We start from the raw sequence: 16594 nt of genomic DNA on the forward strand, positions 1-16594 counted from the left end.
CAGTCAAGTCAAACATTGTAATGTATTTATTTAACAATCCTGTAACAGGTTGATGTCACTACATTCGTTTTGTCTGTCCTTTCAATACCAAGAATGCTTCTAGTTTTATGATGCAAGTTAGCATTATGGACGTTATATTGGGAGGATGCAGCAGCTGTGATGTAATAGTTCAGAAAGAAAAATAAAACAGAGCAGTTGAGGACATCTTATCAGCGTTGTGTTGTCAGAGTGGTACAGGTGCGTCCTTGTGTTTTGGGAAATGGAAAAACATGGTAGGCTAACACGTTGGTCCTATGTTCTGCGTCCCTGTATGTTTTTTCGACATGGATGTTCCACTGGAATTTCTGTTCTGTTTGCTTGAACCAATCACATTTCTTCTGTGTGGATGTTGACGGCTGTAGAAAAGTCAGGCATACTGCTAGGATTGGTGGCTCTGGACCAGAGAGTCCACTTAAAGTGAGTCCTAACAATTGTTATTGAAAAGTAACTCATCCGGAGAGCTACAATTTGACTATAAAGAGTTCAAAACTAACTAAAATTGCACAAAGATGCACAAAATGACCACAAGGAGACACAGTGATCCCAACAGGGAGCAAAACAACCTCAGTGACCCATAAGCCACTGCCAAATCGCAAAAAATAATGACAAAAACTCACAAAACAAGCTCAAACAGACATAAAGCACTCAAAGGGACGCACAAAGCCACACAAAGGATGAGTGAAATACAAAAAAAGATAGAAAACAGCTATAGGGAGAAGAAAAAGAAAATGCCAGGTAGACAAAGCAAGATTAGGGAAAACAAATTATACTCAAAATACATCCAAAAAGACTGCACAAAGTGACAGCACAACCAGTGATCCCTTATGTGTTTCACAAGTTGATTAAACTCCATGGTTTTAAAGAATTCTAAGTAGCCAGATGTGTTCAATAAAGTTAAAGAGTGTCATGTTGGGTTCTGAAATGTAGAAGAAATATGTGAAGAACAACAGTCTAAAATTACGTAAGAAGAGTAAATATACTCAGTAGCATTCCAACCCTGTAACATCTAACAGTCAATGAGTCAACTTTGAAACTCAAACTTTCCACATTTGGAGGAAAAATAGAGAAAGCAGCTGGAGGGAGAACAAAAGAGAGGAACTTAAGCTAGTCAATATTACAAAAACCTCAAAAACAAAAGCATGAACATCAAGTGTAAATATTTAGTAAAAAGATTTGAAAATATAACATATGGATCGGAAGGAAAATACTAAAAGGTAAAAATTTAATGGGACATTTCAAAGGGAAACATCTATTCATAAAGACTGCAGTGAGCCTCGTGCTGTATGTCAAGTTGCATACTTCAATATTTGCTATTTTGAGTGTTCCAAAGTGCACTATTAGTACCTGGGCTGTGTACTAATAATGGTAAAAACTATTAGTTAACGAGTTAACAATCCAATATGGCAGGATTGAAGGTAAACAGAAGTAAAGCTGTGAACTTTAAATCTGTGCTGCCACTGTTGTGTTTTTTTGACTCGCTAAATACGCTATGCGTAGACCACTGATCAGGCTTTATCCATGAATGTCCTGCAGAGCAAAAAAACAAGCATTGTGCTGCATTGTTAGCGATACACACATTTTTCTATTATGCTAAGAAGCAAAATGAATCCTGTTTTTCATTGTTTTTCTGACTTTACATCTGGAATGCACTCAACTCAAAAGTGACGTCATTCTGAGTTCTGATATCCGACTTCTGAGTTAAAGTCAACACTGGCTATGTGGAGGTACCACCGACCGGGAGGAATACGTTTTCAGTTAATTAGGTGGCACTAATGCTATCAAGCTACCTAACAGCGCCATGTGTTGTAGTCTTATTTGATATTTGTGCCAAACCACAGCCGACACAAGTCCAGTTGCTCTCACAGCCAGCTGAGGCTGGCTACAAGAATGAATCAATCCCCATAGAGTTACGTATTAAAATACCCAACGTAGTACAATTAATAAGGATGTTTACAGCCTGCTACCTGCTTTCATTCCTTTATTACAGCTCACAGAGTAGCTGGTGAGTGTTTATAAAGAAGTCGCTGTATTTCATGCAAACTAAAGGTGACTGGGGCAATCTGCTGTTAACCAACGCAATCACAAGGAGGTTTTTGCCAAGCAGACGGTGATTTCTCAGTGTTTGTCAGATGGCTTTGGACATGTCTGTAGGCCTGTGACACTGGGCCTTATTCACTTAAGCCTACATTATCACCACAATTGTCAACACGCCCAAAATGGAGGAAAAGTTAATGCCATGTGGTTAGTGGTTACATGACTACGAAACCTTAATGGATACCATCAAGAGGGCTAAGTAAATCTTTTATATACAGTCTGTGGTTTTTCCCTATTAAGTGTTTTTATTCCACATGTAAAATTTAAGTATTATGCGTGTTCGAAAGGAATGACAAGTTGTTTTGTCTACATTATCTAAAGTACTACAATCATTGTACAAAGAAATACAGTCACCATCAAAATGCCTGTAATCATTTCTGATAAAAGGGAACATGTTGTGTTCCAATTCTGTTAAAAAACAAACACGAACAAAGTTCTTTTAAAAGAGAATCATTGTCTTTAAGTCTTTCATATTTGATGTGATTTCATTCGTGGTATTGTTTTCATCATTATGTTTTTTAAATGTCCTGCTCTAAAAAAGCCCTCGTGTCCCTATCGTTGGCATTTATGACCACCGTGACAATTGATGTGAGCAATATCCCATAATGTACTAATATGAGGACATTTTTAAAAGCGAGTACTTTCCACTGATTATCTGTTTATAAAGCTACCTGCACTTGCTGGTGTCCACAATAGAAAATACTAGTTGACAGACCACTTTTATCTTATCTACAATTGCATTATAGCGTGTTATACAGTTAGACCTACATGTTTATGTTCACCTTATGTATACTAGCATTTATGAGAAAAAAATTGTCAGTACTTTGAACACCATAACATCTTCATAAAACAACTTTATAGCTGGAGATAAAGAACAGAACATACTGGTGGTTCGAGATGAAGAATAACACAACTTCCTGGAGGCCTTTTGTCTGGCCTGATGGCCCTTCCTCCACAGTGTGGGTCGTGTGCAGGGCAATGGGAGGATGAGATTTTTAAAAAGGGGAAGGGGTGAAGGCTAGGTTTCCTACTTCCACCCTTCCGAAGGTGGATCCTATTAAGCCTGCTGCTGACCAAAAAAACCCAAAACTGATGTTATCTCCATCCTGTTAACATGATTTTGAATTTGGAGCCAAGCATGCGAGTCAGAAGCTTATAAATAGTGAAAATTAGGAAGAGGTGCAGCATATTTGTCCTTCTTACTAAATTCATGTTAATATAAAACTCATCTGATTCCCTGATACTTGATGTGGTGTCTTGGAAACTGCAGTGGATACCTATGACAGCTGTTCAGAAAGAGTGGTATTAATCCAGTTTTAAAGGTTAATACAGCACGAGTAAATTAGTTAAACGTTAACTGTTAATAAAACCGTTATTAGAATGGCGACATTATGTTTATCGGGCTGCTGCTCTCTGTAAAAACGGGTCAGTGAATCAGTGGGAAAGTATTCAGTTTAAATGGAAAACAGTACAGTGCAGGCCACACTGAAGAATTTCATTCATCTAAACATGAAGACAAATCCAGCATACCATGTACTCTTGACATGTCTAAATCCAACAACTGTTGGTTGTTGTTCATAGTATCTGTTATTACCAAGCCTAGAATAAAACATAGTGTGCAGTTTGAACATAAGAGTATCGACTTTACAGCTGTAGCTAAAGACCAGTGAAGATATCCAAGTGTATCTTTAAGGCCTTTTATTTGGAACTGATGGCCCTTCCTCCACTTCTTCGGTTGGGTGCAGGGAGGGTGATAAGAGGATGAAGTGTGAAACATGGGGGAGGGCTGCATTTTCTCATTTTGCATTTCTGAGGATTGAGACTGCTGAGCACAACACTGATCTTTACTGGATTTTTGCATTTCTTTTATGCTGAAACTGGAAGGGGACAAATATAATGTGGAAGCACATCAACCGTTTTTGGCTTTTAAACTTTTAAATATTAAGTGCTGCTGTAGCATTTTTTTTTCTTAATCTTAAAGCAAAAACAGTTACTCTACTGTAAACGTCACAGATACTCATATTACTTACAAAAAGCCCCAAAACTTGTGTAGTATGCTCTATTTATGTCTAAATGTCAAAACTAATGAAATCATTCTTAACTCTAAAGTAAATGATGAAAACTTTATTCAAACCTCGCTGTGTAATCGTATTTTAATAAAATTGTAAATCTGATGACTTTAAGGGGGTGTTTGAACGGTTAGAAAACAGGAAACCCAGCGGCTGGACCCGGATATCTGCTCTGTTATGTAACATTAACTTGTTTTGGGGGAAAGAAACAAACTATAGTCTTGCTCAGCTGAGCGCTTTGTCCAGTCATGTCCCTTTCTTTTTCCTTAGGAGAGGGAGGAGGGAGTCACGTGGGTTAGTGACTGCCCTTAACGCGCATTTGATTGGCCCCTCGAGGGTTCCGGTTGGCTCCTCCCGCAGAGAGGTGGTCCTTAACGACGTCACGGCCGATCAGCTGTTGAGCTCCACAACAACAACAAAAGAAGGCGCAGTCGGGGGCTCGAGGAGGAAACGGGACTGAAAAGAAACGCCGCACTGTGACTCCTGATGTGCAGTCCTTAAAGTAACGTTTTTATATTTTATTTCTTCCGCGAAGAAACCTCAAGTTTTTCTATTTTTCGAAAAGTAACGCATCTACCTCATTTTTAAGGATTTTAATCACGGTTTGGACTCGTTTACACCTCCTCCTCCTTCTGCCGCAGGTGAGCTCTTTGTTTTCATCTCGGTGAATATACCCGGCCCCAAAGCCTCTGATTTCGGTATTATATATAAATTGCATGCACATAACAGGAGAGGCACTTGGTGTTTTGGTAGATATACAGCAATTAAGAAGCTATGCTCCATTATTAAGCCTTAACTGTGCGTTTTATTCGGCTTTCTCTGCCGGTGGCTTTGGTTGCTGTGGCTCTGCACAGCTTTCTGCCTTTGCTCGACTTGGACTGGAGTAAGTTTATTTTGGGAAAATATTTGATATCATATCATACGGAGATAAAAGTTAAAGTGAATATGCGGTCCAGCACTGTGCGGGTAGAATTACAGCCTCCTCCTCCTTCTTTCCTTGTATAACCATCGAAACCGGCCAACACTCTTAGGGAGCTGTAGCTCCACATTATTACCGAATCACTTCAGCCTTTATCCCCCCACAGTCTGGACGCCAAATCACATTAGCGCTTCGATCACTCCATTGAGAACAAACTTAACTTGGTAATTGGTCTTTTATCAAGCAGAGGTGTCAAGTATTCCTTTCGGTAATGACTATTTGCTGCTTTTGTCCCGTAAAGTCAATAAGAATCTTTTTTTCTTTTTTTTTGGGGGGGGGGGGGGGGGGTGCGCGAAATAAGATGGGTTCCCCAAACAATCTTAACTATTTTCTACAGAAATCATCTAAGGTGAGGATAAAAGCGTGCGCCCTTTGAGTTTAGCTGTGTATTAACTCTTGTTTGCCAGCTAAAACGTGGGTAATCTGTATTTTATCCTCCACTGAATCCCACTTTATGGGTTTATTCTTAATCCCGCAGACTGCATACTGTATAGACATCCGATTTAAACACCATGCAACAGCCCATCTTTCTTTTACAGCCCGTTTCGCACTCAACACCCAAACAAAGCGCGATCTGATGTAATAGATGCATCAATTGCGCTGACGTTCAGTGACCCGTTTAACAGCATTAATCAGGCATTAACCAAGCCAGGGAGAGCTTTTCTTTGTGTATGGTTATTATTATAATAACAGGAATAAAGTCCTATCCTGAAATGACCTGCCCTAGGAGGGGCAGGAGGGTGAGCAGGGGGAATGAGAAACAGGTGCTGCAGATTATCAGCCTGCTGTTGTCGATGTGAGACAGTGAGTCAGTCAGAAGCGTTTTCTGTCCCTCACAGCTGTTCGATGTTTACAGAGGCGGGGTTAGATTGTTCTTGAAAAGAAGAGCGCTTTTTATTCGCTATGTGCCGGAAAATACGAGAGGTAATTAAACGCAACGCAGCCAGAGGCAATGCGCCTTCAAGGGTAGGGAGAAAAAAATCGGATATCTGGGCTTGTTTGCTCCTGATGAGAATTTAAGTGTTTTTATCCAGTGCCGTGTTTTGTTTCCGCCTCCTACCGGTGATTACAGTTATTGTAACTAGATGTTTAAGTGTTCGTGGATAAACCATAACTTATCGTGAGTCATTTTGCGTAAGCAGAAAAAAGTGCCAACAGATATATGAAATTAAAATGTCACTTATCCACTGAGAGAGCTCGTTACTCATAACAAATGATTAGGTTGTGAATGATGTAAGATAAGGCTGTTATTACAACAGTTGAGCTACTGCACCTGTTAATGCAGTGTTCATGTGTTGCCTGACACACCTATACATGAAGTATGATGAAATTGCTTATCATATTTGCCACATTTTCTTCAGTTTACATCTAATTTACATGTAATGGAAGTCTTATAGATGATACATTTGCATCTTGCACCATCGTTTGTTTGTTTAGCCATAAGTAAACTCTATAGGGCTATCATGTTGGACAGTAAAAGAGTTCATTTGGACATATTACAGAAACCTGAATTTGTAGAGTGAAGGCCAAAATAAGGGGTGGGGGGGGGGGGGAGTACACTTGGCTTCAATCTGCTAATATCGTGCCAGTGGGTTCCATTTACACAGCAGCTGTAGGGTGACAGTGACACTTGTGACTTTTCATTTCTTTCTACTTTCCTCATGTGAAAGGCTGTAGTTAGGCCAACAAACAGGCTGCCAGCCAGCTGTGTCTGTACATCCTCTGAGCACAGCAGATCCTTTATTTGCACGTGAATTAAACACAGACAGGACATCTTTTTTCTCCGCTCGTTTCCTTCAGATCAATAACTGAAGAAACTGCAGCTGCTGCTCATGACCATCAAGTCTGACAGGAAATTAATCCATCCCGGAAATTTGTGCAGCTAGAGGCGAATACTAACAGGCTTGTCATTAAAGTCGTTCTTGTGTGTGTGTGTTTGTGTTTAAACCATTTCTCTGGGAAGCCCTGGTGTGTTTTCAGGCTGTGTCCTAACATCTTTAATGAGGGATGGGGATGTGAGGCCTTGTGTGTAAAACCAGCACCTGTAAATGTTTATAACCGAATCCTCATGTTTCTCTGCCTCTCAGGGCTTTTTTTTTTGAAGACTTTTGCACTCACTGAAGCGATCCTGACGTTGAGCGATGTCCAGCCTGCGCCTGCTGGCCCTCAGATGATCTATGACCACAACTTATTGATGCACTTTAGCACCTTTACGGAGCCTTCCCCCTGCTGTGAACCCCGCAGCTGATGACCAAAACGACCGCAACACCTCCCTGCCGTCGCCCAGAGCCACGCGCCTCCCCCGACCCCTCCCTCATCCTCACGCCCCTGCAGGACATCTCAGGATGTTCCAGAGGTTCGCCAGTGCTCTCTTTGGGGACGATGTGGAGGAGGTGAGTCGAGGCAGCAGACCTGGGGACGGCAAAGTGGAGGAGACAGAGGAGGAGGATGAAGACTGGATCCTGGTCAACTACCTGAGTAAGTCTGATTCTCACAAGAACCAGTTAATGGTTCAGAATCTGTAATCAGCCAACACCTTGCATTAGTACCATAAAGTAGAAGGTAAATAAACATTTTGACACGCAGCAGTGATTTTAGAACGACTTTGAGACTTGCTTCACTTGTTCAGCTGTCAGACAATGCATTTTTGTTCTCAAAACACTGTAAACTAAACTATGAAATGAAAGCTGACTCTAACAGGAGGACACTGAGGAACAAAGGGCTCAAGCAGAAATGTTTTATCCAGCCTTTCATTATATGGCATATGTGAAAACTTTGGGTTAAATAGGTAAACAAATTAGAAACACACACACACACACACTTCAGATATATGCATAGCAAGTGTTAAATGCCATGCATATATGCCAAAAGTAAAAAAAAGTCAATCAGTTTGAGGAAGATTAGAGCAAAATCCACCCCCTGATGAAGACTGTGAGTTCAGGAAAGGCTACTGAGCTAATCCAACATGGAGCAACCAGCTAGAAAGACAGTGTATAACTTTAGAGTTTTGTAATGGCAGGTAAAAACCATGCCAAGTTTCCAGTGCAGTCTGAGACCATAAAAAGATTCCAGTCAAAACAGACACGACACGACACAGAAGAGTTCAACAAGTCACCCACCCACACACTGTATGCAGAAACATGACACACTGCAGTGACTCCCAAATGGCTCTGGATGATTCTTGGCACAGCTTTGGTTTGGTGTTAACCCACAGTGGGTCTTAACTTGAATTGACCCCCCCTCCCAAAATTCCATAACCGTGTGAATATTTCTGGCACGAGGGCTGGTGAGAACGAGAGGCTGTCTGACTCACTTCAAGCTGGAGGGGGTGAAGAGGTTGGATGTCAGGCAGTTTATGGGCAAGTCAACCTGCAAACAGGTCAAACAAAAGTGTCTGGAGAACCAGATGAGGTAAAAATAGGTCCCAGTGCTTCCAGGAGGTAAACATGTATGGGCAGAAAGTTTCCTCAAACATCCCTCCACTATAAAAACACCTGGCTACATCATATCCGTGTCTCCATCACAAAGATACACCATGCTATGTTTTGTACAAGGCTGATAGAAGCTCAGTGTATTTGTGACTCAATGTTTTGTTGACATTTTCTGTCAGGTTTCTCACCAGCTCTGGCTAGAGCTGATTTAAGGGGGACCTATTATTTATTCTATTACAAACATTTGTGCTCTTAGATCTGTGTGGTGAAAGAATTGTGTTTGGGTTTTATCACATAAGTAAGCATGTCAAGAGCAATATTTAAAAAAAAGAGGTTTTTATGGCCTGTCATCACTCATGCATATTATCAAGTGTGAATACAGGCTCATGAATGTGCCACACACAGTGTCAGAAATGAGTAAGAAGTAATAATGTTATAAGAAAGTATGGCTTGAACGTTGCAAATGTGGTTGAATGAGGCCAGGAGCTGAAGAAGTCTGGTTAAAGGTGATGCTGTCTGTTTGCTCTGCTGATGCTCTGCATGCTCTGAGCCTTTGTGGTTCATGGAGGAGACAGGGTTATGTGGGGGATCAGCTGGTCCTTTCATAATCTGGACTGACCTCATTAACCCAATGTACAGTGAGCCCAAGTGTACAAAACACTACATGCACCCCATTCTAGAGCTGGAGACCTGTTGTCTAGTTGACACTGCATACCATGAGCTGCTGTGTTTGCAAACGCCTGCAGCCTCCGCAGGAAGAGATCAGCAGCTGATGGGGCTCGGACAGTGGGAGCTGTCCCACTGCTGCTGAGAGGATAAAGTGAGAAGATCAGCTGCTGCGAACTGAGTCAGCACCCTGCAACCTCTCTGGCCTGTTGTGGGTAAACAAGGACTCCTCTGTGAACTCCAGGGAGTCAGAGCCACAGGGCGGTGTTAATGTCACGTGTAGAAATTGAGCTTCAAACACTACTCTCACAGTAAACGGGTGAGAGCACTGAGGTCAGAGGAGAAGGGTGGAGGTCGAAAAACCTTTATCTTCCTCCTGTGTGTTTGATGACCACTAAAACATTCTAATAATCATGTTCTTTACAAAAGTAAGTCCCCATCCTTAAAGAAAACTGAAAACAAGCAGAGATGTCTGCTGTGTTGACACAAAGTTATTTTTAACATCCAGTCTGCAAGCTTGAGATCATGTTGGCCTTCCACCTCACAACTTCCTGTTTCTCTGTGAATCATTAGAAGCTGTGGCTGGATCAAAACAAGAGCCCGACCCGCAGCTTTTGGCAAGCCTCCAGTTTTGCATAAGATAGCTAGCAGGGCAGGATGTATGCGTGCTCGCTGCACACGATGATTTATGTGCAAAGGAACGAGCAGTGGTTGTGTATGCTGCTTCTTGTAGAGAGAGCTTAAGTTGCTCTCCCTGGGGTTAACAGCAGACAGACATTTTTGCAAATTCAAACAGAAACATGCGTGCGTGCGGTTCATTGGGCATGCAATGTTGAGCTGTCAGGCTGTCAGCCTGCTTGCAGCTGTTTGGCTGATCAGCTTCCAGAAAATTATTGTTTACATCTGGCAGGTTCCCTTCTGCTGCGTGGCCAAGCCACAGTGCCGCCTGCTGGTACACTGATGACATTACACAGGCGTTTTACTTTAAAATCAAAACAACAGCTGGAACAGTAAATGACCTGTTGCATAAAGGAGTTTGGATTTATGATGTCTGTAAACCAAATGGTTCGAGACCTCATAGAGAAACATTTTAGAAAAGTAGGGCGCAGAACATGTTTACAAAGATATGCTGTAAAGAGAGGGACGCCTATTTTTGAATCTCTTTTCACTGGTTTGTGTATAACCAATGTATTTTAAGTTTAAGGGACGAACTTTTTCCACCACTCAAAAAAAAAACATAAACCAAAGTTTTGGGTTATTATTTCAAAACTTCGAGTTTGGTATTTTAAAATTTTGATTTATTACCTCAAACTTCTGTGAAAATAACTCAAAAATGAGAAAATAACATTTCAAGTTAGTCAAAGTCCAAATTTTGAGATAATGACCCAAAGTTATTTTTAAAAATGGATTTATGTTTTTATTGGGTTTTTAAAAAAATAGTTTTTCTGTTTTTAGTTGTGGAAACAAGCTTCTACAAGTTAACGACATTCACCACCACCGCCTCCTGGAAGGTCAATACAAAACAGGCCTTATTGTTTGACAGACGATGGCTTTAAAGATGCTCAAAAAGGCACAAACACTGTCATGAGGTGCAGTTCGATGACTCACAGTAGAAGACACCTGCTGCAGTCAAAGCGGCCATGCCTTAATAATGAATAGGTTTAAGCCTTAAAAGCCTGTTTTTGTAACAGGTTGTTCACATGACTCTTTCTGCCGTAAAAGTTGCCTGTAAGAGCATGTGGGGAATGACTAGTACTTGGTACTTTTCAGATACAGGTGTTACTTTTTTCACAAGACATAAAATCTGATGCGTCTCTAGTACTATTTTCATTCCATTAATGACACCTTCATCTCACCCCTTAGCTGAAGCTGGCTCCAGCCAGTGTAACGATGGCCACTCGGGATCCACCATCATCCAAGATGAAGACGAGGAGGTGGAGGCAGAGGAGGATGAAGAAGATGATGAGCTGGTGATGATCCCCTCACCCATGGGCATCCCACCTGTCCGTTACGCCTCCTGCACCTCCCTCAACTCAACGGCTGACACCGACCCGGACGGTGGTCCAGATGAGGACGAGGAAGATGATGAGAGTGGGTTTCTGCGTGTGGACACCCGCTCTCTGCAGGAGAGCTGGTTTCTTACCCCCCCACCCTGCTTCACTGGGCGTAGCACCTTTCCCATCGTCCTGGAGCCCAGCCCTCTGGAGAACCTGCTAATCGAACACCCCAGCATGTCCGTCTACACTCACCACAGCATCCCACGACTGAACCTTGACCCCCTGCCACAAAGCTCACATGAACCAGAATTGAACTTTTCGTCCGATGAGATGACCGCGAGCCTGACAGCTTCAAGTGGAAAGGAAAAGGCCAGAAGAACACCAGATGGCTCTCGCCACAGGTAAAATCTGGGCTCTGTCCATGGACAGAAATTTCATCATCATTGGAAAATAGATTTCAAGCTTGGACATATTTATAAATATGTCCAAAAGTACCAAATGGACAACACTTCAAAGGCACCAACTTCGCAATAGCCGTTTTTAGTGTTAACTTATCCAGTCACAGGCTTTTTGAGACATTTTAATAAAAAATAATCTACTAACTGAAAGAGCACACAAGGTAGCAGATACTTCAAAAATGCTCCTGATAATTGGATATAATAGTAAACCAATGCATGTTCTGAAGCAGCTGTTAAATTACTTATTGCATTGTGCTAAAAACTAATCTGCCTTCTTCTGAAAACTTCTGCCTCCTGCAGGCCAGAGGCGGCAGTTTCACAGCGGCGCTCCAGCCTTCACTCCTCCTGCTACGCCGCGGCGCTCTCCGCTCAGGCCGGCCTTGTGCAACAAAGGCCGGGAAACCCCACCCAACGTACCCAGCCCATGTCCCGCAAGGCCCTGCGACGCCTCAACCTGCTCCGCCCCCCAAAAGCCAACACCATGCACCTGCACCAGCCCAGCCAGAGGCATCTCAACTTCTGAGACATCCTCATCACTATTCATCATCATCATCAACCTCAATACTTTAAGCAGTACAGGAATGTAACACTGGCCACCCACAAGCATTCATCTCCGTTTTCTTTCATCTTCTCAACAAACAAACACCAGCAGCAAGTTAACTACGGCATCAGCCACCACTTACACACCTCACACCTAATTTCTCCTGAAAGCTTAATGGGTGGTGAAATCGGGAAGGTGGCTGTTGACTTTTTATATCAGTAATGTGGCCAGTGAAGACTTTTTCTCCCTCCCTCACTTCACTCCCCGCGTCCTACTCCTCTTCATCCATCCTCCATCCTCCTATGTATTGATACTGAGAAGAAGGGATATGTAAAGGTCATAAAGTTAACCCCCCCCTCCCCTCCCTTTTCACAAGACCATTTCTTCTTCTATTTCTTCAGAGCATTGTACGTCCAATCACAGAGAGAAACAGAGGTCATGATGACTTCTCTTTCTTTTCTTTCTTCTTCTTCTTCTTCTTTACCGTCACCTTAATGTGTAGAATCAATGCTGTAGGTCACTTTACTAAGCGGCAGGTTCACTGTGTGGCAGGATGGTCTGGTGGTGTCACTTCAGGGTCTCACAGTGAGACTGCTGGTCATCTAGGCAACTTTTTGGACTGACTGAGGGCAGTAGGAGACATTTCAGATCCTAAATGACTTGAACATAGACAGTGCAGCCGGACAACGTTTTCATTTAATCAATGCAGGAGTATTGGAATGCAGTGTTCCCAATATGTTGCCAGTGAAGGGCTGTTCACACTAGAGGATGAAGTTTAGGTGGGTTTAAAGGAAAAAAATCCCTTTATGTAATCTCACGTGCTTATAATCAGTGATCTGTACTAAATGCTCTGTTTGTGTCTTGAGTGACTTCCTGCATTTTAGAGGAGAACAGGGTATGTCCATAACAACTGTAGGAACAGAAGCTCTGCTTTATTACAGCTGACTTTATTATAATTACGCCTTTTTGATGGTGAAAGTTTAAAGCTTTATAACATCTTTATTACAGAAGAAAAGTGCAACATTTTGAGCCTCTTTATAAGTGCAATACAAATTCTCTTCTTTTTTATAAAAAACATGGTTCCTGCTGTTATGTTTTAATACTAAACGCTTCAGCCAGACTTAAACACGTGCATTCAAAGGTTCTCCTGTGAAACTGGAGGGTGTGTTAACTGAAAACAGAGAGTTTCAGCAAAATTAGAATCACGTCTGAGTCAAACCTAACTATGTACTGTAGCTGCTTTGCCTGTTAGTCCATTTTCTGCTCTCGTACTTTCAGACGTAGATTTCTAGTTTCTGTGCTACGGTTCTCTCTGTGATTCACTTTGGTTGCAGAAGAAACTCGTTCCCTTCACCCAACCTTATGCTGTGTGTGTTTGACTGATTATTAAAAAGCTTCGAAAACACCACAAATGAAGCCAGTGAAGCAAAACACAGCTGTATTAAAGCCTTTAAAGGGTATTTTTCCTTAAGTTCCTGCTTTTTGAGCTCTGCAGCACCACCAGAGGTGAAAAACTTCCATGTTGCTCATCCTGCAGCTCCAGCTGAACCTGCCTCTGACTTTATAATTCAGTACTTTTCATGATATTTCTTTAAAGGAGAAAAAAAGAAAAGAAAAAAATGGAAAAAATACTGGGTTAAATATCACTAAACGCCTTGTTTTAACAGTAGCTTTGAGATAAATAGAAATGTTAAAAAATATGTAAAACAAAAAAAACTTCCAAAAATATTTTTTGAAAAGAAAAAACAAATTACATATCAGTATGAAGTTGGTATATATGCGTCCATGGTTTCTTGCTTAGGTGTGTTTGGTTATGATAGTGTGCAATCTATTGCATGGTTGTAGAGTTTTGTTAGTGTCATGATGGTGGGGGAAAAAAGAAAAATGGATAATTATTATTTTCTTTCTTTTTTTCTGTTTTGTTTTTGTTCTTAAATGAATCTGCAGTCCACTTCTCAGGGTCACAACCAATCACCTTTACTCTTTAGGAAAATGCAGATTTACTTGACGGCTGATGATTCTTTGTGTGTACTCGGACTTTTCCAGCTATGTCCCTGCGTGCTTTCCCTCTGTGAAAACCTTTGTGAGAAATAATCAACTTCTTGTTTAGTGTCACAGAAACGTCTTTTGGTCCCGGGACTGTGAAATGAACTCTGACACTGTCAGTTGGCTGTTGGAAATCCATCAGGATGGAGAGAAACTGTTGGTTTTTTTCAGCTATGTTTATATATTTTGCTCAACTGTACCTAACATGGTTTTAGAAATGTACCTTATGCTATTTTAACTGTTCTCTTTTCCATGTTAACGTAGTTACATTTCGTTAAATATTTAAACCAAAAAAAAAGTAGCAGCGATCTTTAATCTCTCCGTAGTTTTATTATACTGGTGTTCTTTTTTTTAAAAATTGTTTGAGTGTTTGATAACAGCTCTCGGTTACGGTGCTCTAAAATGGTAGACTGTTTAATGGTTTAATGTGTCTGCTGTAGGGATAAGCGGAGCCCAGGCCGAGTCGCCACACTGCGACAATTTCTGCCAAAAAAAGACTATTTAAATCTATATATAGGGTAAACAGGTTTAAAGTAAAGTTCTGGAGCATGTATGTTTGTCTGATGTTAAACAGAAAATTTGACTCAGTCTGTGACTTTTTATAACTGAAAATTTGTTCCAAAATGTTTAATTTTTTTCTGTTTTAAACCCTTTTTTTTTTTTTTTTTTTTTTTTTTTTTTTTTGTCTGGCAGAAATCGGCAACCATTTTAATGTTCGTAAATAATTTAAGAACAGGTGAAGGACTCTACATATAACTTCACATTTTGCTTATTTATCAACTTAAAAAAAAAATTCATTTCCTTACACACATCAACAGAAACTTACTAAACTCTGTAAATTTGCCTAACGATGATGTTTTGGAAACCGATCCTGTTCTGAAGATACGGAGATGCAGCGTGGAACGAACACATATTATGGAGGAGAAAAGATTCAGTCATTTTTAATGGAAACTGTTGCAGTGTGGTCTTCTAATCGCCTTGTAAACCTGACTGAATGTCTCTAGTCGAGTTTCTGGGAAGGTAGCGTTGTTAACAAAGCCCTGTAAGGCATTTTTGTTATTTGCTGTAAATAATCGTAAACTGTAGTAGAGTGGATCTCTTGTGTTTTCAAGCTTTTTTTTTTTCTTGTCCTTTCTCGAATGTCTCTCTCTCTGCAGTGAGTTTTGCAATCACGAACGATGTTATTTTGTGTCATTTTATTTTTTGAAAAAGAGAAACTTAAAGACAGAAGGGATCGGAGGTTCCTCCTGCTGTCAGGAGCCTTAAACGATTAATTCGTTTTTTTGTTCTTTTGTTTTTTTTCTTAAGTATCTGTTCTCAGCTCATCTCTCCATCATTAATCTAACAGGGATTTGTAATGCTTTTTGTTCAATGCCTTGAAATTTGTGGATCACGTGCCTTCCAGGTTGAAATGTTATGATGACAATGCATCAATGAAGAACTTGAACTTGTTTTTCTTTTTGTTTAACTTTTTAAGTGGACGTAATAATAAATTAAAACACACAGACAAACATCAGAAACCAACTATGCATCACTCGAGGAAGCTCATATGCTCTCGCCACCACCATCCGCCCAGTCCTTGTACAGCTTTTATAATGACTCAACAAACCAGACAGAATGATGTAGCAAAACCTCTTTTTTTCTCCTATTGTTTTATTTGTAAGTGTGAAGAATATTTTATGGCATTTTTCCACTAAGTGTTAGACTTTTTGGGTTTTTGTTTGTTTTGTATTGTTTTGTCATTTTTTGCTTTTCTGTGTAGTTTACTGGAATAATACTGCACTTTGCCAAAAAGAAAAAAGGTGTAGGACTTTTAGGGTTACCTTTTTATTTATCAACATAACTGGTTTCCTTTGTCTTTTGGATGTATGACAGATCACTCAGACATCAGAAACAAAAAAAAGCTAATTAAAAGTGGGGTCATCTGTTTTCACACTGTAATAGTTAATACATGTGATCTCTTATTAGCCTCTAATAAATGTTTTCATACACAATTTTCTTGTCTTTGTCTTTAGCCTCAGTTTTGCTTATTAACACAACAACCAAAAGCCAGAAATAACACATAATAGTGCAGAAGATAACTTCATATTCTAGGGAGTGCAGTGGTTAGCACTATTGCCTCAGAACAAGAAGCTGCTGACAAGTGGTCTTTTTCAAACTAGTGGCATCAGACGGACAAAATGCACAAACTGATGCTTGTATCCACCTTTGAAATAATGTTACAAGTATCTGCTACATGACCATATTACCAAGAGCCTTTAAGTATTTCAGTCT

General features: G+C 40.6%; 1 protein-coding gene across 1 annotated transcript; it reads left to right on the forward strand.

Moving 5' to 3' along the window:
* Window positions 1–4610: 4610 nt before the first annotated feature.
* On the forward strand, window positions 4611–16314 carry tp53inp1 (tumor protein p53 inducible nuclear protein 1). The gene is made up of 4 exons (XM_085291325.1): window positions 4611–4843; window positions 7269–7659; window positions 11142–11676; window positions 12034–16314. The coding sequence occupies exons 2-4, from the start codon at window positions 7527–7529 to the stop codon at window positions 12254–12256; spliced, it is 891 nt and encodes a 296-aa protein (XP_085147451.1). The 5' UTR covers window positions 4611–4843; window positions 7269–7526; the 3' UTR covers window positions 12257–16314.
* The last annotated feature ends 280 nt before the right edge of the window (window positions 16315–16594 follow it).

Source organism: Mchenga conophoros, linkage group LG11 (genome assembly GCF_057382185.1).
Source record: "Mchenga conophoros isolate Kocher_MC1m ecotype Shallow Benthic linkage group LG11, M_conophoros_male_GT1.1, whole genome shotgun sequence".
In the NCBI taxonomy this organism is placed as follows: Eukaryota; Metazoa; Chordata; class Actinopteri; order Cichliformes; family Cichlidae; genus Mchenga; species Mchenga conophoros.

Bases quoted from the DNA above. Each gene is read 5' to 3' on its own strand.
- tp53inp1 (XM_085291325.1), top strand. From the start codon at position 7,527: ATGTTCCAGAGGTTCGCCAGTGCTCTCTTTGGGGACGATGTGGAGGAG. The intron at 7,660-11,141 runs GTAAGTCTGATT...CTCACCCCTTAG, and splicing joins GATCCTGGTCAACTACCTGA to CTGAAGCTGGCTCCAGCCAG. The intron at 11,677-12,033 runs GTAAAATCTGGG...TGCCTCCTGCAG, and splicing joins CCAGATGGCTCTCGCCACAG to GCCAGAGGCGGCAGTTTCAC.